Here is a 23,131-nt window from a genome sequence, read left to right as displayed (position 1 = left end):
TGGCTTCCAACGATCTTGAAAGTGTTGCCACTGGAATTAATTTAGAGGCCAAACATAGCCTTAGAGGACATCATCTGAGAAGTGTCCACACATCGTCAGGTCTGGCTGGCATGGAAAATGATCCCACAAGAAAGTACTCCTTAAAACCAGAATGTCTGACGAGGTTGTAGGGCTTCTTGCATGCTGTAAAAGGACACCTCTCCGTGAGAAGGCTATTACCTCTGCCAAACAAAGGGAAATGCAAATATCCTCCTGTATTTCATAGTTACCGTTTGTAAACGTGTTAGTAGAAAAATGTAACTTCAGATAATTCCCAAAGAAGCAAAATAATTCTAAAGTTATGTGCAGCACAACACGCTTTCAGCAATTCCTACCAGTAAGCACTGAGTCAGAATGGGTTTTACTTACGCCATTGGCACAAGAACCTCTGAGCAGGACCTGTTGGACACGGATGCTTCATCACCCTCTCATCTATACATACGTAGCAGAAGAGATCGTCCTGATCTTCAAAGCAGTTTGAGCTACAATCAAATAGCGTTTTGTTCAAGTCAGAAATAACCATTGCTAATATACAACTTTTTAAACAGCACATGTCAAAATGTCCCTTCTCGTATCAGAGCAAGGAAGAACTGGGCTTGATCTTTCTGGGAACTGATTATCACAGCCCTTGGAACAAGTGTCCTGTTGAAGTACTGCTATAGAACAGGCAAATCAAACACTATGGGGAATTTTTGATAGAGAAAGGAGACAACTGAGTGCTAATCAGTTAGTTTATAATGTCATACAGTTATACAGCTATGTTCTCCCATCCATACTAAAACCAAAGAAGGATATTTGAGAAGAGGGAGCCCAGCAGCTCCCTACAGTAAGCATGTTGAGAAGCTCAGATGTGTAGCGATGGGTAGGTCAGCTACCCAAGGAAGGCTGCAGGGACAGTCTCTTCTCTCAATTGCTGCTGGCCACCCTCCTCCACGTGGTGCTCGGAGATTAACCCAGCCCCAGCAGCAGCTGGATAGTGCCCTGTTCAACATAGTCTTCACAAAAATTCACAAGTACCAAGTTAATAACTGGACATGAGGCTATTAATTACTGAATAAACGGAGATGTATTGTCAGCTTCCTACGCATCTCCTTTTTCCTGCCGTTAAGATACAGAAAGGCTTTAAAAACAAGTTTAGATTATTTTGTATCATTTCCATACTACTCCAAAAATATTTCTACCAAAGGTGGCTACTTGTATGCATAGGTAGATTAAAATGGAACCTTCTTACCAGCCTTGAGACCCAATTCCATCCTTGAGGCAATTTTAACATCTGTGTAAAATAAACCCCACATAGGTGACAGAGTGTGCTCCAGCTCAGTACCATACTTCTAACGTTATTTGAAACAGCAGCTTGAGATCCACTGAAAATTTGATTCCAATGGGCATCATCTAATCAGGTAGCATGGATAGGCAAAGTTCCGATAATACATAACTTACAATAATCCATAATTATCCGTGTCCTGTTTCTTAAAAGGAAGCTTACAACAGAGGAAATATGAGCCACAGAGACAAAAATAGATCTTTTGAACGGTTGCAATGCTGAGGCATACCAGATATAGAAAATGGGTAGGCAGGCCCAGGAAGAACAAACTCAGGAGGAGCCATGACAAAGCCGTTGAAGAATAGATATGCAAACGTTCCAAGGCAACACATCTTGAGTATTTACATCACTAGTACAGTATCTCGCATGTATTCAAAGCCAATGGCAGAAATGTTAGTATCTACCAGGAACTAAAATTACTTGGTTATATATTCTGCTTTATATTAAAGTGGTCTTCTATTTTGGGTATTTAAATGCTGCAAGATGCAGAATGAAAATAGCATCTTTTTATTATAGCACTGTATATTTTCTACACAAATTCCTCCATGTCCTCAGTTCGCTTTTGACTTAAGTTAGCTGGCCTTGCTTAGTTTCTATTTTGCCTTTTTCTTTTTTTAACAAGTTAAGCAGGAAAAGCAAGAGATTGAAAGATTAGCCCTTTTATTAGGTAGCGTTAACCGTGAATTAGGAGGTGCTGGCTTGTTATGACAGCAGTAAAAGAGGTACTCACATTCTGTGAAGCATTACTTAAAATGCCATTTGCTGGAGCTAGCGCTGTAGGGAAAGAAGGGACAGCAAAGAGAGTCTTACTTCCCTTCAGATGCCCGAGCTATGCAGCACTGAACAGTCCTCCAATCCCCGTGGAGATGCTGCCTGGGGAAGGGTCACCCCCTTTTGGTCATTTAAGCTATTCTGGGATTTTTCTTACAAGAAAACAACTCTGTTAATCATTTCTAATGCCAAGCAGAAAGAATGTTCACACGAGAACATCTTGCTGCACTTCTAAATAAAGGCAAGGACGCGCAGGTGGCGGCATCGCCAGCACTGGGTGGGAGCTGCCTGCCCGCTACTCTGTTGGGGTTACCTGGCCAAGTTTTCTGCGCAGCTATGGGATAAGCACAGCACATAAGGCTTAATGCAAACTGCATGGGCCGCATGGTGGCACACGGCCTGGGCACCTGCAGGGTAGTTAACCGTTACATGGATCTCTACCTCCTTGATATGTAGCATTTTTCTGGTCTGGATGATTACACGTAACTATTAAGAAACACTATGCAGATTAGAAGTTTTACATGAACCACTAAGTTTGCAGTTTTATCGCAGTCTCTTACAGGAATTATTCAGAAACATCTTAAGCATACAGCCAGGTTAGGTTTCAAATTGCTTTCCAGAGTTATTCCACAATTTGTAAGCCTTGTTCTACTTTTTTTCTTGTATTTCCTTTTATTATCCAAACTTAACTCACACCATTTGTAAGAGGCAGAGGAGGGCAGGAAGATCAGAGTATTGGTTATCTCTAACTTATGCATCAGAGGAGGCCTAGATAATTAAAAACTCACTGTCAAATGAATTTGATGGTCATAAAATATTACGCTTAAACTTTACCTGAGTGAAAGCAGCCACGCTACACAGCCAGATGCAATTAGTTTTACCCACCCCTCCAGCCTTCCTGATGCACGTGCCGCAAAAGCGAGGTTGGAAGGAAGCTCTCCAAGTCACCTAGTCCGTTCTTCCCAGATCTAATTCTCTGGGTTCAGATTGAGGTCCAACTCTAGAGGCAATACAATCTGCAACAACCTAATAATGCAGGGCTTTGCTTTCTGGAGAAGATGATGGTATCTGCTAGCAGAGCCACTGTACAGACTACACAAACCACCGACTAATTTGACGTGGTGATCCTTTTGACCCTCAGGGGGAATTCCGTTTGCCAGAATATCAGCTGCCTTCACACATGCAGATTTATTTTTCTGGAGGTGTAAAAATATTCTTAAGCAGTTGTTCAGAATTTGCTCTGTATGTCTTTATTAAACTTATAAAAACCTGGTCTTCTTTTAAATCTAGATTTTGAGATAGCTATTCTGGTCATACACTTAGTTTTGACGCTCCTACCTCCTCGTCTTTCCTGTCAGGCCATTTCCATCCACAGTCACAGATTTGTTTGCCATCATGACCCTTTTTATTAACCATTAAGGTTCAACTCTTTCCAGCCTACAGCTGAGAGGTTCTAATTAAAACCTATTATTACGTCAGATAAACTATCAATTTTGAAAATAGCCTTTTATATCTCCTACATCACATTCCATCTCATTCCTTGGGAATTTTAATTTGCATTTTTTTAAATGACTGCAGAACATGGAGAAATCGCGTCCATGAATTGTTTATTGAGAACATTTTCTTAAGAGCACATTAATTTAGAATCCAGTGAGATGTATTAACGGAATTCACAATGCTAAGTGAAAATTACTCTGTCTTCCTGATGCTCTTTCATTCATGTCTTAAATTTAAGACTTTCTGATGATTCTTCTTCTTTGTTGGCGAACCCAAGTGAGTTTCGCGCCACCATCAAAATCTGGCTCCCTGCCAGCTCCTCTCAGCACCTCTGCAGTCTGGGATGGAGTCTGTTAACCAGCGAGTGCTGTCTTTTTGGAATGAAAACCTGAATATTTATCCTCACCTCCCTTTCTCACAGCCAGTTTGTGCTCTGTGGCAACACTTCTCCCTTGTGTTCAACATAGACTGTGCTGGGAATCCTGCTGGGTTTACATCCAATTTTACAACCCAAATAAAGGATCTCTATAGATGGAAAAGGGCGTATTTATCCCTTTGCAGCAGAAGGTCAAACTGCACCGTAGCACTGTGCCTCTTTACCAGCTGAGAACCACACCGAGGACGGCTGCGCCAGCAACGGGCTGTCGCGTGCCACAGGAGCCACCATCCAGACACAGAACCAACCCCTCTGAGCAGCCACACCGGGGGGGAAGGAAGCACAGAGGAGCTGCAGGTGACAACGCTTAACAAGTACAGACTCGGCCAAAATATTCTTTTAATGTTTGACGGCAACTTTGAACAGGCAGCCTGAACCGCAACCTGCAGTTGTTCGTATCCCCACGCGTAACAGCATCACCACACGGGCGCTTCCTCCTCAAAAAGGGACACCTTTGTGGGTATATCTTGGGATAAAGCGAACACTCAGAAGGAAGCCCATCACCAGGAAGCAGCCTGGCCCCGGCGGCCCTGCCACGACGAGACCCCTTCCAGCTCAGCTTTAAGCGTACGACTGTGCCCAGTGACCGCAGCAAAGTGGTACAGCCATGATTTGTCATCACACAAACTCCAAAGCTCTGTATTTTAGGTCAATATTAATGCACGCTTTCCATATAACGAAAAAAACTCCCAACTAATTTTAATATAAAATGGTTTTATTGTTTTTGAAAACATTTAAAAAACAATTTTTGAGCACTTTCAATAAAAAAAATAACTGAAATGCTACTGCAATATTAAACTACTGTAGTTTCAGCAGTACAACAGACAACAAAACACTGGGGAAGAAGGGGAAACTGGATTTCCTGCACTAAATGAAAACGTGGAACGGAGATTTTTCTTTCCTTACGGTGCAGTAAATAAAGCACAGTATAGTACAAGACTATTATATGAACCTCAGATGCACTGCACAAGAAATGCTTTCCTTCAGTTCAGAAGTCAGTGCTTATTGCAATTATTTGCAAATTATTTACTTCATGAATTCTTATCATGATAAAATGATGCAAAAATGTTTTTTTTTTCAACACCAGAACAATAAAAAATAATCCAGGAAAGGAACATATTCAACAATAACTAAGCTGAATTAGTTAACATAAAAAAGTAAATAACTTGTGAATAACTATGCTCACCTGGTTAACACCGAACCAGTTTCAATACAGCAAAAGAATAAAAAAAATAAGTGGTTACAGGAATATATCTAGTACTGTACAAGATTAAGTCATTAACACTCATGCAGGTTTTGTGATCATGTATTAACATGGTGAAGCAAACTAAACAATTTTTCCTGCTGTAATATTCTCATGTAAGAGAATAAGAAATAGAAATATCTCATTGAGATCAATGCACATTGCTACATAAGACAATTTCACCTGTCACTTTTAATGACATTTTGCCTTTTAATAATGAAACACATTAAAAAGGGGTTTGTTTTTTTTGTTGTTTTGATTTTCCTTTTTTTAATCCGTGGGCCGTATTTGTTGCATTTATCCTAAGGAATGTGCCTGCCACAGGTTCAACAGAATTTTAGTGCAATATATGAATCCAGAAAGTTTTCTGGACTAACCAACCAAATTTAAAGTGTTTGCTGCAATACTGTACACAGGGTACAAATTCCCTAGTTTGTCTAATTTAGCAAAAACTGATAGCAAAATAATTTATTTCTTATGTTAGTAGGAAGCCAATAATGTAAACAAGGGGTCAGAACTGTCTCAAATCCTTAGTTTTGGAGTCTCTGACGCAGACAGGCTCCCATTTGTTAGAATCACAGACTTTTCCTTTGGGTATTGCATACTTTGGTGTGCAGTAGTGCTCTGTCTCAATGGGTAGTAAAGAACTAACTAGCGCTACATACGGGGACCTAATATTATTAACTGTAATACCAACACACAAACACCTCTAAAATAACACATACCAATGTACAAAGCTGTGCCTGTGCCTTGGATTTTACTCGAAACAACCCTTATCGAATTGAACATCTTTGCTTTAAATCCACTGATTACAGAATATTTCCGCTAATTAAGTCAGACGTTAGGCCCAATATAACGCTTGTATTTAAAAATAAATTTAAACGCACTTTTAAAAACCTTTGGTGATGGCTGCGTAATTTAGAATGCACCAGCTTTAAATCTACTCTTGCTTTGCTGAGAGATGTTCTTAAAACACTAGTGGAGTTAGGCAAAAAACTTACTTCCACTGCGCCTCTGCGTTAATCCCCTGGAGACGGGGCCAGCACGTCCTGAGAGCGCACGGGTGGCCGCACCCTGTGCAGCTTCTCCCCACGGCTCCAGCACTCACGTCCTCCCCCAGAGCTCTCCAAGGAAGGCAGGTTTCACCCCTTCACAGTACGGCCGGCACTTGGCACAGGGCTGGGAATCAAAACCAAAGTGCTGAGCATCTCCCAGACTCAGTGCAGTCTACAAGGGAAAAGGATGCACACCACGTCTCTCGCCACGGGCGCGCACAGAACTCGAGCCCTGCCTTCAGCAAATTTAGTCTACATGAAAAATGGTTGAAGCCACACTGACAGGCACCTGGCACGAGAACAGGCAGAAGGCAGCTTTTAGTCTCCTTCCCATTTCCTTAACAAAACTTCAAAGGGTCGCTTTGTCTCAAAGGAAGAAAATCGGCACTGGTGAGACCGCACCTCGAATACTGTGTTGAGTTCTGGACCCCTCACCACAAGAAGGATGTTGAGGCTCTGGAGTGTGTCCAGAGAAGAGCAACGCAGCTGGTGAGAGGCTGGAGAACAAGTCTGACGAGGAGCGGCTGAGAGAGCTGGGGTTGTTTAGCCTGGAGAAGAGGAGGCTGAGGGGAGACCTTATTACTCTCTACAACTACCTGAAAGGAGGTTGTGGAGAGGAGGGAGCTGGGCTCTTCTCCCAAGGGACAGGGGACAGGACAAGGGGGAATGGCCTCAAGCTCCGCCAGGGGAGGGTCAGGTGGGTGCTACAGCTTGGCACGACTGTTTGTCCCTGCAGAAGAGGCCATAGACTGGTGATGAAGTGGGGCAAGAGCAAGAGAAGCCACGGTACACCAGCACCTCGAGTGCCGACACAGCAGCATGAGCTGAACTGACAGGGTGAAAAACTGGACCAGTGCTGGGCTCTCGAGTCACCAGCAAAAACTGAAGAAACACAAGACCACGAAGACACTGAAAAAACCCCCGACCTCATCACCCCCAAAAACTTGAGCATCTTCACCCTAAGTAGATCCAGGGGAAACTCATTGTGCCTTCCCCTTCATAAATTCATGACTGCTCATTCAAAACAGTAATGCAAGAGTGGAAAATGCTTCCTGTTCTGTGTTCTGGATTTAAGTGTCACTTCAGAGGAGCAATAAATCCATTTCAGCCTAAGCTTAAGGGATGGCACTGTAGCACCCGCAGCGCACCACCTGTCCTGTAAAAGCTCACCTCCACAAGTCCTTCTTCCAGCATCAGGGCCACGGCCAGTGAGGAACCTCTCTTTTCACCATTAGAGTGATTCATGCCATGCTGATAAAACAAAAGGTCTCTTTTGGTGCCAGTGAAGCAGAAGTCTAAATGCCATTTTCCAGATGAGCAGCTAATGACTTCTAAAAGAAATGAGATTCACCAGTCCTGTCAAATCACTAACAGAAATGGAGTAAGTAGTTTTAAAAGTTTTACCATAAGGAAGATCACGTCTTACTGTGCATCTGTAAAGTGCCTGGCAGTACTATGGCTCTATATGAAATATTTTTAGATCAACCACATTTTCTAATATTTTAATCATCTTTTGTTTGAGAAAAAGAGAGCGAGAAAGACAAACGGCTCAATCTACTGAAAAACAGAGAAAAGAACATCTCCCTACACCCTCCACTAGGTTAGGAAAGATCAAACCTAAAAAAATGAATCTCCAAAAATCATATTTTAATGAGCTCCAGTAGCTCTTTTATTTAAAGAAGAGGGAAAATATCACGTTCCTTCTCTAGTGTTGATAAATAATTGAACAGTACCTATCGCTTTAAAATAGGGTGTCACACCTAGATTAAATCTCAGTGCTCAAAATCTTTTTGCATGAATTTTACCTAAAATAAAAACACTGCAGCGAGAACTGAAATATCAAGTATGTCATGAATATTAATGGATAAAATAACTACATAGATTTATTTCTCTTAAATAAAAAGTTTAGTGCATCTTTCATCCCTGTTGTTTTTTTCTATCTCTGCCTTTTCCTAGAGATGGCAATGGCACCAGTGCTCCAGAGTTCACCGCTGAGCAGTGCTCGAGTGCTCCGCAACGGCCAGGCACCCGCACGCCACCTGGGTGACGCGTCCCCCCTCCCCACCGCCTGCGGGCACCCTGCATTTCAGACCTGAAAGACAAAGGTGAGTAGGATCATCTACTGAGAAGTAACAAGCAAGACAAGGTATGGAAAGCCTACTAATAAGCTTGACTGAAACCCCTCCCAAAAGCTCAACCACAGCTGTCACTGCTAGCTGGCTCTTAACCACTTCTTTATTTGCTACAATAAGAAATGCTGAATGGGAACCACTACAGAATTCAAATCGTAATACTGGCTCTTTGATAGCCCATCACCTTCGGAGATATGCTTAAAATTGGTAAGACTGCCTTTTCCCTGCTGAAGAATGAGCAACGGGTACAGCAAACTTCTTAAAAATGCCACAACACATAGCAAGTGTTTCTGCTGCGGGAGGCACTTCCATTAAGACAAATACAATACGTCTGTCTTTTAGATACAGTGTGCTACATACATACTATAAAACAAGATTAACCCAACATCTCAACAGCAGGATGATCCTTGCTCTCCATCCACTCAAAACCTGATGTAGTCATTGAGTTAATGGATTCATTGCAGATTTGTTGAAACAAGGGGTCATTTTTTAATTCCTCCAGTGTAGCATCATCATCTTGTCCCTGCTGACGACTCGGATCAAACAGTAGATTTGTGTCTAAAGTGTTCAGATCGTTAATGCTGCCTGAGAGCTCGGAAGACAACCTGATGTCGCTGGAAAAGACAGATGCAACGTTATTGAGATCTGATGCCACCTGATTCACCAGCTGCTGGTTTGTTGGCAGACTGTCCTCCCCTAAAAGGTCTTTTACAGTGCTGCTAAAATCTAATTGCTGCTCTCCGATGTCTGATTGTGCTTGGTTATCTCCAGAAGAAAAACTGATCTGATCGGTGCTGCTGTTTTTTGTGAGGTAATTTGGTGTTTGGAATTCATAAACTGAAGTGCTGGAATTCATCATACTTTGCGGGTTGGCACTAGGAAAAGCGGCGGATGTCTCTAAAATCTGAGTGAGATTCATCCTGGCTGTGTAATTGGAGGGCATGTTGTTCACTCCCAAACCTCTCACCGAATCATCGTTATCAGAATCAAGTTTATTTAACAACACGTTGGTTATTTTTTTAGTGTTTGTTTGTTTCTGAAGAGACGGGAAGGCCGTCTGCATCATCACAGTCAATGGGACTGACTGGCTTCTTTGCGCTATGTTATTGGCACTGGTGTCTGCGTGGATATTTGCAAATACATTGTGAACTTCAGGAGTGACCGGGCTTCCAAAAGTCGTCAGGTTAGAGCGCGGTATATTTGAAACGGGGTAGACAGTACTTCCGCTGAGATTACGCTGGCGATGGACGGCAGGGCTCACACTCCGGCATCTCAGACTGTTGTTGAGAGAAGAACTGGTTCCTTTGTTGTCCAAAGGAGCAGGGACAGCAAAGCCCTCTTGCTTGGTGGTGCTGCTGACAGGGGCTGCCTGGTGCTGCACCGGGGAAACGGGCGTCACACGGCCGAAGTGAGTGTCGTGGTGGCGCGGCTGCGACTGGTACGACTGGCCAGGAACGGCAAAAGCGTGAGGTTTCCTGAAGCGGTCTTCCACCAGCTCCTGATAGCTCGTAAGGATGCCGTGGTTTGCAACCGACGAATTGCTGACACCGCTGTAGCCGTTATTCATCCACTCCAGCTTGGTTTTGTCAGGATGGGTAGCCATAGGCCGCTGCATCGGCTTCACAGGGCTACTTGATATAATGCTGGCATCGTGGTAGGCCATGCTGGAGCTGATGGGAGTAAACGCAAACGGGTTTCGGCATTCCACAGGACTTGGAGGGACGCTGCTGCTGCAGTTTGAATGCGGCGTGCCAATGGGCGTGTGCCGGCTGCTTCCTAGAGCGCTGTCTACGGGAGTCGTCTGAGCCAGCCTCGAGCAAGGGCTCTCTCGGGACATGTTCTGAGATCCAGCAATCATTTCGGAGGTGGGTGTTGGAGTTGGAGTGGGGGTGGGAGTCGGGGTAGGGGTGGGAGTGGGAGTGTGAATCGGAGTGCTGTTGTTATGGATCGAATGGTAAAAGTGCACACTGCTTGGATGAGATGGTACAGGAGCTCCTTGAGCTGCAGCCTGACTCTGAAGCGCCATTCCCAGGCAACCACCGTAAGCATGAGAATTATTCATGGACATCTGCTCCTCCATGAGCACCAGCTCCTCCACAATGCTGTCCTGAGTAAGGTCATCATCAAACGAAAAGAAGTTTTCATTTGACGGAGGGACTGTGTGTTCAAATTCTTTCAGCTCCGACTGCAGAGGTAACTGGTTTGAAGCCTGTGCTTGTAATGGACCCAAGGAGGAGTCCTGGATCTGGCTCTGCAGCTGCTGGCTGTACGCATCCTGCTGTACGCCCTCGCAGGGCACTGCATCCCACGCCGATTCCTGTAAGTCAGCAGAGCCAGCGTGCCCTGCCAGAGTCATAACACTGAGCTCTTGCTGCTGCTCACAACTCACAGACGCGAAGTCAGAGGTTTTGGTAATATGGTGCCATGTATTTGGGTTAAAGCTGCCATCAGACTTTGAATCATTTTCTATGATAAACATGTTTCCTTCTAATTTTACTTTTATATCTGGAGATGATGCTGATGGAAGTTGCTGTCCTAAAGTGGAATCACTCGTATCTAAATTGGTGCTTAAAGAAAGGTCTGTTGCTAAGTTTGCTGCAGCTGCAGAAGGTACAGGTACGCTGCTGGGAACTTGAGCAAGAGTTGGTGTACTGTCACTACTAGCTAACAATCCAGCCTTTGGAGACTTGTTAAGACCATTTGCTTTCTGACCCTCCACAGCATTACCGGCTGAAAGCTGCTCCACCAGTGGTTTCTTTACCGGCGGTACCTGGGAATCCTGAAGTGCAGAAGGTTGTCTCTTTCTCGGACTTTTAGTGCATGTTTTGTCTTTAATCGTAGACTCACCAGTAGGAGGTGAACCAATGCTGGTGCTGGACAAGTTTTGACTGGCAACTGAGAGCTTTAGAGTGCTTTGATTATTGCCTGCTGAAGAAGCCGGTGTGATCTCGTTAGATTGTGTTTTATATTTGGTCTCTGTTTCTTCAGCTCCCTGATCACAGCCCTTAACTGCTTTTGCCTCCACCACGACATTATCTGCTGAAACCTTCAAGGTCGTAACCTCAAAATTAATTAGTTGAGCAGGAGGCAGGTCAGAGGTTGCCTTTATGGATTTAGACACATCAGAGCGCTCTTGGCCCTGTACCGAGTTCTCATCCAGCAATGCTTCTGGTTCCATTTTGATTGTGACCGCAGGTGCAGCTACAACAGTGCTAGGCTTGGATCCCGGAGACTGAAGTGAAACAACGGATCCATTTTTAATCTGCGGACCAGTCCTCCCTTCTTCCACTGCTCCTGCACCACTGCTAACTGAAGGCGTCTGTTTGACGGGCACGCTACTGCTGCTCGGGGCAAGAGATATTGCTGTCATTTTTACCACGTTTAAGGAATTCACATGTGGAGCTGGCACAACAGTCTTGATGGGGCTACTGGTAAAGAGCACCGTGGTGGGGGAGCGGATGGCAAGAGCACTGGTATTTGCTGGCTTCGGTAAGATCTGCGGGTAGCGATGCCGGGCAGAGCGGTCACCAACGGGGCTGGCAGGAACGTTCTGGGGAGTCTTTGGTGACTGCTTGACTGATTGCATGTGTTGAGTGACCACCTGAACGTTGAGCGGCAGGACTTTGCTATCAGATGATCCCATAGGACTTGGTGATGTCACCAACTGCCTGGTCCTTGTCACCTGTAGAGAGACAAAGAAAAGGTGTGGCGGTGAAGCAAGGAAGTCCCCAAAGCCCACAGACCACCTCATTTCCAAGCATTTCAAAGGCGAAGAACCACACAGCTCAATACTCTAAAGCCAGACAGCGTCAGTTTGAAACAAAACAAGCCCTTCAACTACATGCAAGACAAGTTCTATTTGTCTGCCTCAGGACTGGTAGACAGATATGTGGCCTCAATTTTTAAGGCATGAGGTCTACACACTAGCCTGCTCTTCTGCTAATGGAAGGGTCATTCTCACACAATCCTTCACCACATGTAACAAAAAGACAGAGAGGAGTGGATGTGTTCAAAATAACTTGTTGTTAAGGTTACAAAAGCAAGTTAAATAGAAATCCACTATCAGGCAGAAGAATTGGCTTCAACTGAACATACTGAAATCAAGAACACAGCCAACATCTTCAAAAACAGATAACCTTTCCCTCCCCGTCCAGTTCTGTATGGCTGAAAGGCAAAGATGTTCCATACTACAGACATTCCTACAAAACCAAAACTGGTGCAGTCACTAAACGCACCAACCACTAAAAGCACCAAAGCATATTTAGCTTCCATATTAGGGGCTCAGCAACCCACACAACTGGTGTCAGCTCTCTTGTCTGGTTAAGTTTCATCTCAAGGGCAATTATTCCCACATATCACCTTAGTTATTGCTAAATAAAATCCTGCTGTCAACTACTTCAAAACCAACCTTGGCCTATGCTATGTGATCAGAATTCTGAAAGACAGAAAAGCATCAAGGGACCCAAGCCTTAGCGTTGAAGCCATTTTTCTATCCCACTGACACTGGCAATTAAAAACATTTTCATGAAGTGGTTTCTCTACAGAATCGCTGCAGAATAGTACCGGTATCGGGCTGGGGACAGCTGCCACGACAATGCCAATAGGCGGGGGAGACAGAATTGCAGGACTTCCATTAGATATACTGGTCGTGCCGTTGGTTGCAGTGCCTTCTGTTTTCTTTGCTGGGGACTCTCCTGGCAAAGGAGACTGCAGCTTCTGTTCCTGCTGCTTCTTCTGGATCTTACGCTGCAGCTGCTGCTTAGCATCAACAGGAGATGGCAGAGTTTTCACTTGCGGTTGAAAGGAATTACTTTCAGCAGTAGGTATAAAAGCTGAGGGCTGGGGGATCCCTTTTATTCCTGAATACAAAAGAAGAAGAATAAATAATAACCGCACATACCCTGCCTGCTGCAGTGACGCTTCTTTGTCCAGCAACACCAAATACATGGCAGGCAACTCCCCCACCATTCTGGGAACACCTCCTCTGTGAGATGCTCCCATCCACTCAAGCCTCAAATGTATTCACTCTGTTTATTTCCACATTTGTGGCCAAACCTCTGTCTGTCACAGAAGCTGGGCATTAGCTGCTAAGATACTATGTACGGGCATCTTGTTCCTAATAATCATAAATCGCAACGTTTGTGTCAGCAGAAAAACAATTGTATTTCATCTAACTGACAGTAGAGGGCAGCGGATATGTTTTAGGTGATCTTTCAGAATGCATCAGCATCATCTAATGTGGTTTTGTTTTGTTATCAATGTCTACAGCAGCTTTAATAATGAAAAATCTTCCCAGAAAGCTGTGGGTCTGTGTCACAGAGGAACGGCTCCGAGCAGATGATGTCATCTAACGACCAGGGCGTTAAACACAATACATATAATATCAGAATGCGTCACAACCTGTGTGTGATCAGGGATAATGGTGAAAGAAGGGCAAGAGAAGCATCCATGGAAAAAAGAAAACGACAAGACAAAACCCCTATGGAAATGAGAATGGGAGAATAGTTTTCCTGGAAACAATGACTTTGCTGATCACAAGCGAGCAAGTGGCGCTTCCAGAGAGAACAACAGGGAGTTAAGTCTCATCTGCGCAGCTGGTACCAATTTCCCTTGCAAAATCACATCACATTTATAATCTTTTGTTTACTAACAGTCAAGAGGATTAGCATGCTCTCTCGGTGACCAACTAACCCCGTTCAACTGCCCCTGTAAAAATGCTTTAACACAGTTTCATTTTTCACAGCTTTTAAAATAACTCCTGATCATTTTAGGGCAAGTATTTGGTTTTGGATACTCAAGATGTGGTTCGGGACTGGGGTCTGGGAGCCCACTCTCGGCAGCAGCCTGAACTTCATAACGTCTCCACTTTCACAATTCCTTCTTTGCAAAGCAGTGAAATACCCAAATATATTGCAATTACTGGAAAACAATTCATCTATGTGGGCTGATTACTGATGGCAAGGAACATTTATGAGGGAAAAAAAAACCCAATAATTTTTTCTTTGAGGGTAAAGTTTGCTTTTTCCTCAGTTAAAGCACAGAGACACTGCAGTGTCTTGCAATAAAAAGGAATGGGAATATTTTATTTGTCATTCTAGAAAGAACCTCTCCTGGAATGACTATCCAAGCCACAGTGGCACACACTGGAAACAACTGCCCTTTTCCTTGAAGGAAATGATCTTCTCTTGAATGAAGGGGGAGAAGCTACATGGGTTGAAGAGCTGTACGTTTACCTCGTATTCCTTCCCGCATCACAGCAAGCAGAACCAATCAAGCCAAGCAACGACAGGTAAAAAGGCGGCATATTGGCAGCAAAACCTGCCACCCATCAGTTCCACATCGCAGTAAAGAACACAATCCAGAAAAGGATCACCCCAACCTATAGCCATGACTACCAGTTTCCATTTGAAACTGCCTGTCCCAAGTCAAGAGATTTGCCGTGGTCCAGATTTTGCTTAACAGGCCTGAACAGAACTTCCCAGACGGAAGCCTAGTGGGCACACTGCGCACCTGAGCATCCTCCTTCCCCCTTCATTTTCATAGTTTACTTCATCCACAGCCACAAAAATAACACTTTAAATGATTAAGTGGCTGATTTTTTGCGTGAAAAGAACACAAAAGTAGATGCGCAATCAACCACATTGAATGTAAACTTTCCCAGAGACTGAATAGAACAGGAATTCACCTGATGTAGCAAAACACAAAATAACTCTTTACCTCGATCCTTAACTAAGATTTGAATCAGAGTGCTGGAATCTTAAGTCACACAACTGCCCCTTGAGAAAGCTCCCCTGTCCCTCTCAATGCCCCTCCAGACCTTATCTCTAAGGTGCTCAATAGGAGCAGCAGCTGATGTGTTTGCAACTGCCTGACATCGATCAAACCACCTCAGGAAACTTTGCATTTGACTGATCAGAAATGCCTGTAAGAGAATCTGCTCTTGAGAGAAAAAGACGACAGAATTGTTTCCAAATTAGGGCAAGTTATCAGGCAGAAACACAGATACCCCAGCAGTTTGTCTACAAAGCAGCACTGCGTCGGCACTAAATTCCTGATCCAGCAAAGTACATAAATTCAGCACAGTCACTCACATGCCCTGAAGGACCAGGGTCCTCCCCAGAGGAAAGGGAGAACCACAAACTGAACTTAAGGCCACTGTTTATTTTCAGATCTCTTTACCCAGACTACTAGCAAGAAAAGTAATTTGCAGCAACGTGGACTGAAATCACGTTTAAGGGCATACTCAAGGCTCTGAGTCAGCATTTAAAGAAGCGCTTCCTCAAACCAAGATGTTATTACTCTTCAAACGAAGATGGAACAGGGGTTCTTTTTTTTGAAGATCTCCTTACCTGCTGGTGCCCCTGCCATTACTGTCAAAGCTGCCATCGACTTGGTACCAGTATAGTGACTTTTTACAAGGAAACGAGCCAATTCCAAGACTGTATCAAAAGGCTGGCTCAGCACTTTCTGTGCCCATTCACAAACAAGCCGGCAGGCCGCAGAGACAACCTCCTCGTCAGCACTTTGCAGCTGCCCGGACGGCTCTGCCCCATCCAACTAAAACAAACAAACAAGAGAGGAAAGGTTACTTTAATTATTAAGGGCCATTAAGGCATGAAAACAAAAACAGAGAGTAAATTATGATCAGAAACAAGAAAAGTTGTGTAGTTTTTCATGGAATTGGGATAATGAGATCACGACATCAATGTAATTCAAAATAAAATGCTGTAACATTATGTACTGGTTGTTTTCAAAGGCATTACGTGGATCTGGAAGAAAATCACAGACAGAATCCTAATATCTGGACCACCAACAACTGCGGCTCCCTGCATCAGGAGTCCGGTCGAGTCAGCCGTCACTGCCAGGAACCCCTTCTTTCCCTGGGGCTCCTTGAATTCCTACTATTGACTGTTGAAAAAACAATCTCCTTTTTAAAAAACAATATCCAGGAAAACCAGAACATAATCAGAGTTTAAAAAGACAGCTTGAGGGTGACAATACTGAAAGTCTGCCTTACCTCCTAAATTTGGGGTTTTTAATAGCACTGCAATTGTTTCTGGACTTTACAGGAAAACATCGAACAATGACGTATCATAAAGCAAAATCTTAAAAACTGCACAACTCTTCACTTCGAAAACTTCAGACAGAAAAACAACACCATAAATGTTAATCTGCAGAAATATGTAGAAATAAGCAAGTATAAGGCAAGCATACCCCATCTCCAGTTTTATGAAAGTCAAGGTTGGGCAGTGTTGGCATATGCACAAAAGCCTTCTTCCTCAGTCCACTGTAGCAATATGTGATCAAAAATTAAGGTCTAAATCATTTCTGTTTGTTAGTTAGGGGATAGGAGGGAAGGGCAGTAATTCCTCCACTGCTCCTCTCAGGGCTTATAAGCAAACTCAACTCCAGATCCAAGAACTGCTGTCACTCACAGCCTCACAGGCAGCCAGAAGCGAGAGCCCGTGACCGGCTGTGTTCTCAGGCAGGTCGCTGGGCTTCATCTGCGCAGAGGAGCAAACGAGGCTGAGCGTGAGGAACTTCATTTGATGACTTACAAGAACCACTAAACCATGCCAAGTACTTTCAATTAGCCACCTAATATTTAAATCATGAATGTAAATTTGGACTAAACTCCCCTTCTAAACCAGGCCTAAAACAAGATGGAGAATGCATTTCTAGAAGTTAATTACTATTAAAACATGTTCCCAAATTCAGGTTTTATTTTAGTTTTGAGTTCTCCTTTACCTCTTTTTGCTAAATTTTCTGATGTTTCCTTCTCCAAAGAGACTTCCACAAACTGAAGAAGTTCCCCACGACAAGATAAAGTGACTGACAAGGATATTTCTTCCTAAGATCTCACATAATTTTTGTGGCTCTCTCCTTACCTGTGATAAATCTTCTGTAAAATTATGGACACAAATACTCAGATTTGTTCTTATATTGATCTCATCAAATCAGTGCACAAAAATAAACTCCCTCCATTACTCTTACTTGCTTGTTTGTAAGCCTAAAAATCCAATCAGCCTTTTTCCCTCTCTACAGTATCACTGCAGGAGTTCACGCACAGTGTCTCTCTTCTGAGACACAGAGATCGTTCCTTCTTAGGATCACTAATTTTTCATATTCAATAACTATGTCTCTATTTCTCTTTCCATGACCATGGAGTTTGCATTTGCTTACATTAACCTGGATGGAGCATAATAACAGCGCAACAAATGTGACGAGTCTAAGCATTAAACCAAGTGTGAGATAAGGTCACAGTTAATCATTATGAAATAGAAACTTAGGAAATAGAACTGAACATACCCTGGGTCAAGCTACAACTACAACATAGGATTTCCTCCTTAAAACTTCTCTAGCTCCACACAGAACACCATGTCAAGTTTCAGACTCCGCTGCTAGATAATCCAACATTGTATTTTATGAAACGATTTAACTGGCACATAAATTCTCTGTTTACTACTACACCGAAGTTTTTGTTCTCTATGGAACACAAGTAATTCTGGGCTGCCTGCTAGCATTTACTTGTCTCTGTAGGTGCATGCTTCAAGTGAGACTTTGGCAAAGGCCAGTATTACAGTGCATCCATATCATTACTGCTCATTCTTCTGAGTAGTTTTTAATTAAATCACTTTGATGTCTTTTGGCCGTTTAACGCTCTCCCTCCCTCGCTTACTGCAGTGGCTTAGCCCACCCAGAGCATCCAAACAGAGTAAGACTCCACCCTGGGGGATGCAGCAGGTGATATATTACTCCACGATGTTTCTAAGGATTCCCAGGGGAGGGTGTCGTTCCCAACTTGGAAAAGACAAATCCTTGCTGATGAAAAAACTACTTACATTGAAAATCACTAACAACTTTTGTCTTTTAATCGAACACCTCAGTGGGCTGAAGACTCAGTCTCAGAAAAGCCTCAGAAAAATTCACACCCTTACAGCCTTTAGACTCAATTATTACATTTCTTTCCTAGCAGAGCTTCTTGCCTCTACACTGAGGCAGCAGAAGCACCAATGGTACCAGCAGATTCCTTTGCACAGCATTTGCCCCAAATTCTTCACAGTGGCTGCCTATTAACTGATAAACTAATCTGTCCCAAGATCTAACTGTGTGCAGTTTCTGCCTGTCACAATTACATCTACTTACACTATGACAACATTGGGTTTTTCAAGTACTTTTCAAGGTTTGTATTAAGTTACCATTTAACTGGGGAGCATTTTTGCAGGCCTTCTGCAAGGGACTATTTTCCTAACACACGGAAGGAGGGCAGGATGCAGATTCCAACTCTGGGCACAGGCAGAAGGACTGCAGCCGAGAGAGAGAGAGAGAGACGGTGCTCCTCATCCTAGAAGCTCTTGCTCTGACTTGTCTCTCCTCTCTCAGGAGTTCTGCACTGTGCACTGAAGGAAGCCATCTCCCTCCTCCGAGGGCTGGATGAGCGTTGGATTGTGCTTTCCACTTCTGAAGTCAGCTTTTGTGATGACTTCCCAGTTCCCTCTTCTCTTTCAAGCAATACTAACAGTTGAGGGGAGGCAGTTTGATGAATTATCTGTAGCACAGATTAAGAAGGATCTTTGGCTTTACAACCAGTAATGTGCATGAGCATAACAGAAAAGGAAGAAGTGTTCTGATAACCCCTAGCTGCTCTGCCAACAGAATATTAGTTGCTGCACATATATGGCAAGTTAATTTATGCCAGTGTCTCCCCCTTTGCATTAAATGACAAAGCTTAAATTCCTCGCTGCTGTGACAACTAAGCATCAGAACCTAAATTTAAGTGCTTGTTTCCAAACTTTGTATCTTGCAACCTAACCCTACCACAATTAATGATTTTTAAAGAAGGCTGGAAAAATGCCTGCATTTTGTATTTAACATCACTTCTACATTTAGCTGGTGGTTAAGCCATAATGACAGGTGTTCTCCAGGCAAGTGCAGAAGCAGCTACTGAGAAAGCACTCTAGCAAAGGATATTTTGATTTGCCTCTTGTGCCTAGACGACGGGCCTTCATATTTGGAAAGACATTTTTCATGATCTTTCCAAAGTCAGCAGCACTTAACGGGTGGTAGCCAAGATTGTCACAATAGCTCCTGCAACAAAGAGAAAGAAAGCGTGAATGGAATCAGAGTTAATACAAGAGGGCAGCCTGCAGGCTAGACTCCATCAAAGTTTTTCAAAAGAAAACACTTATACCCATCCATATTTAGAACCACATTTAACATTAATGAAGCTATCCACAACAAACTGAACGCATTAAAAATGTATAAACAGAGCTATTAATACCATAGTTTTTGCCTTGTTCTCCACTGAGTTCAAAGACAAGTCATGTGGAGATATAACAAGTAGTGACATTATTTAGAGCACCGTTATGGTTTACTCCACAACTTAGTTTGAAGCACGTTTCAATTCACCTATTTTAGGACATAATAAAAGCAGAGACACTGTTCTAGCGAGAAGGGCAGCTTGAGTGTAAGGCCTTAAGTCCTGCAGCAATATTTGAAAAGCAGTAGGTAAGAAATTTGTCACTGTCCAGAGAAAGATTCTGCTAAACAACCTCCGTTTAATAGAGCTTAACAGAACTAAATTTAATAAAACATACCTTCCCAGGGAACCAGCTTCACTTTCACAGGTGTAACATAAACACATAGTGAGGACCCAGTTCTCTACCACTACTGAACTATGAGAGCTGCTTCGTTAGAGACATTCATTTGTGGTCCTAACTCGGAGATTTCAACTGCCTCTGCAAATGTAGATCTTCATGCAACTGCATATACAACCCGACGACAGAGCAGAATAACGCAAAAAAAGGTCATTATTTTCCCACATTTACTTTTTCTAGTAAAATGGGCACTGTTACCCATCTTCGGTTCTCAAAAACAGCAGAAGGAATTTTGTTTCAACATCTCCTCAGACGTTTTGACACCTGAGATACTTAAAAAAAAGTATCTCAAGGCAGAGAACAAGACTCCTTGATTTTGCTGCAAAACATGAACTTCTGGAAAATCAGAAAGATGTGAATGCAGAGAACACCACCAGGAACTGCTCTGGGAGCTTCACATATACAGCACAGACTTACGGCTGCACAAAGATTGTCATATTGCCTTTTGTTTGAGAGCTTTCTGGTATTTCCCAGATGTGACACGAGAGAAGTTCTATCAGCAACACACCAAACCAACCTGCCTCTGAAAAGAAGGTGGCTGTGTAGGCACCAAGCCAGTAACTTCACCCATCACACGCTGCTTGTCGCTCTCATCAGGTACATACATGCAAACAAATCTCAAGACAGACAGAAAAACAGAAAGACAGACAGACAGAGCAAGCAGCACTCCCAAAACAGACGTTTTTCCTTCCTCAGCATCACCTAGTAAAAGCAGTAACGATTAGCAACAGTGTTTGCATCCAGGTAGGCCACTCAAAATGCCTTCTCTGCAAACTGCAGCTCTGTAGAAAGCAGTATATATTTCCCGAGATACTTCCCCTGCATTTATTCTCTCTATAAAAATACCAGATATTGCAGGGCAGGTATTTGCTGCTTTTACCTTGGCTATAACGTAGGTATCCTGCATTTGGAAGGCACCACCACAAACACAATGATTTTGATGATAAAGAGCAATATTTATGCTATTGGCTTCTGACATTTCCCTGCAGTTTGTGCACCAACTTCCCCCAGCTACCAGGCCACCCTGTCCAAATCAGGTGTTGCCTACAACCTGGTATACTGTCAGCCGTTAGTCCAATTCCTCTATGGGACATCAAGAAGGTTTTTATCCAATTTATATACCAACACAGAGCATTTCAGTGCATGTTAGTCACAGAATCTGGATTCTGAATGTGTCCCTCTGAAGTTAATACAAAGGAATACATCACTTTTCCTGCCTCGCTGCACCCTCTTAGGAAGCAGACATTGCTTTCCATGTAATACATCTCTGTGCACCATTTTTTCCCTTACGTCTTGCCAGGCTCCAATGGATTTTAACTTTACTCTGTCAATTCCTAAAATGCAGGTCTTTGTTGCTTACTGATGGCGACTACAGCATGCAAAGGAGTGAGCACGCTCTGAATTTTTCTTCCACAGTCAGCAGTATCTTTGATGGAAACTCAACAATGTCAGCAAAACAAAAGAAAAAAAAAACAAAAAACAACCCAGCAAAACAACAGGATTAGGGAATTAGGGATGTACCAAATCAATCAACTTTAAAGTTAAAATTATTCCCCCTTCTGGAGAAAAAAAAAAATTAAAAAAAGAAAAAGAAAAAAAGCAGCTCGAGTCTAGCACATCTGTTTCAAGACAATTACTTGCTAGCCACAAAACATACAGTTACGTGCCCCCCTGGTATCCATCCTGGCAGCTCCTGCAAGCTTGTGATTTCTGAGCTATTATGATTACCACGTAATTTCAGTTTTCAGACAGATCATCCCATACGGCCCCTCCTCCTCCTGGCTCATCTGAGAATCCTCTGTGTCCATCTGTGGTCTCTCATTGACTTGACAACACATACCAGGAGTCTCTCCCCTGGAGCTCTTCTCTCTGCTACTCGCACTCTTGGCACACGCTGAGCCCAGGAGCTGTTTTGCTTATTTGAAGGGTGGGTGGGATTTGAAGATGTGGGGAGGGAAGGTCTCTGCAGAGACAGGAATGACAATGGACACGCCGTTGCCTACATTCCTTTGTACAGAGCTCCCCTACAAGCCAACGAGAAAAAGCTTTTTTTTTTCTTTCTTTCTTTTGACAAGATCTTTGAGTTAAATGTACTCATTTCTGTATTTTAGTAGTGGTAGTGCACCTGAATAAACCACAAAAGATTAAAGAAAAAGCCACAGAAGAAGGTCAGGCTTTGCAGCCCAGCGGACGAAGCTTCCTGGGCAGAAAAAACATTATGGGTAGCAAATGATAAAGAACCTATTGCACGAAAGAAAACAAAGATCTTGGCTTACCCTATCCAGTAAAACAATTGGTCTCTATAAACGTGTCAGAGTGAAGAACCTTAGGAAGAAGTAGGCTCTCATTAAGCTGATGAACAAGGCTGGCACAGAAATGAGTCCTTTTGAAAGGAATACGTAGGTGGTTGCTCATAACAGAGGACCTGACTTTACAACACAACAGGTGCCAACCTGATAGTATCAAGGAGTTTTATATAAAGCCACTGGTTAAATGCTATCAAACAAGATTAGTAAGTACCTTGTTTTGTTTAACAACAATGGTATTCCAATGCCTACCGCTCCCTTCTGTACCAGCTTCTGAATATTCTTGTTCTAACCTGTTAGTTAACATCCCTAACAGTTCATCAGGTGGCACCAAGTGGCCCAACAGCCAATAAAGCAAGAATTAATGATTTACAGCCTAAAGAAAAGAGATATGAGCTGACTCAAAGACCTCTTCATCTATATTAAATGTATCAAGTGAATCTTCAGAGCACCAAACTTAAATATGAATGACTTTCTTTCATTGCATCACTGCAGACAAGAAGATAAGAGGGCCCAAGTGTTTACTGAAGGGTCAACAAATCTTGTGGGCAAGTAGGGATTTTGTCTGCATAAAATGTGCAAGACTGCACTTGGGCTCAAATTCTAATTCTCTAAGCTCAGCTAAACCTACACCTGGCTGCCTCCAGAAGGGCATCTCCTACTAGGGAGAA

At 43.2% G+C, this 23,131-nt stretch overlaps 1 protein-coding gene across 1 annotated transcript in view; it reads right to left on the bottom strand.

The window, feature by feature from the left end:
• Positions 1-4,775: 4,775 nt before the first annotated feature.
• RFX7 (regulatory factor X7) overlaps positions 4,776-23,131 on the bottom strand; it is a 54,230-nt gene continuing 35,874 nt past the window's right edge. Inside the window, exons 5-9 of the mRNA XM_054077739.1 lie at positions 19,469-19,585; positions 16,712-16,796; positions 15,847-16,054; positions 13,061-13,356; positions 4,776-12,179 (exon numbers count right to left, since the gene is read on the bottom strand). Of these exons, the coding sequence (XP_053933714.1) occupies positions 8,874-12,179; positions 13,061-13,356; positions 15,847-16,054; positions 16,712-16,796; positions 19,469-19,585 (4,012 nt within the window). The 3' untranslated portion in view covers positions 4,776-8,873. The remainder of the gene's footprint in view (positions 12,180-13,060; positions 13,357-15,846; positions 16,055-16,711; positions 16,797-19,468; positions 19,586-23,131) is intronic.

The sequence above is a fragment of the Cuculus canorus genome, chromosome 12 (genome assembly GCF_017976375.1).
Source record: "Cuculus canorus isolate bCucCan1 chromosome 12, bCucCan1.pri, whole genome shotgun sequence".
NCBI classification, from domain to species: Eukaryota; Metazoa; Chordata; class Aves; order Cuculiformes; family Cuculidae; genus Cuculus; species Cuculus canorus.
Note: the sequence above shows the minus strand (reverse complement) of the source record. Positions and strands in the feature narration are given on the sequence as shown.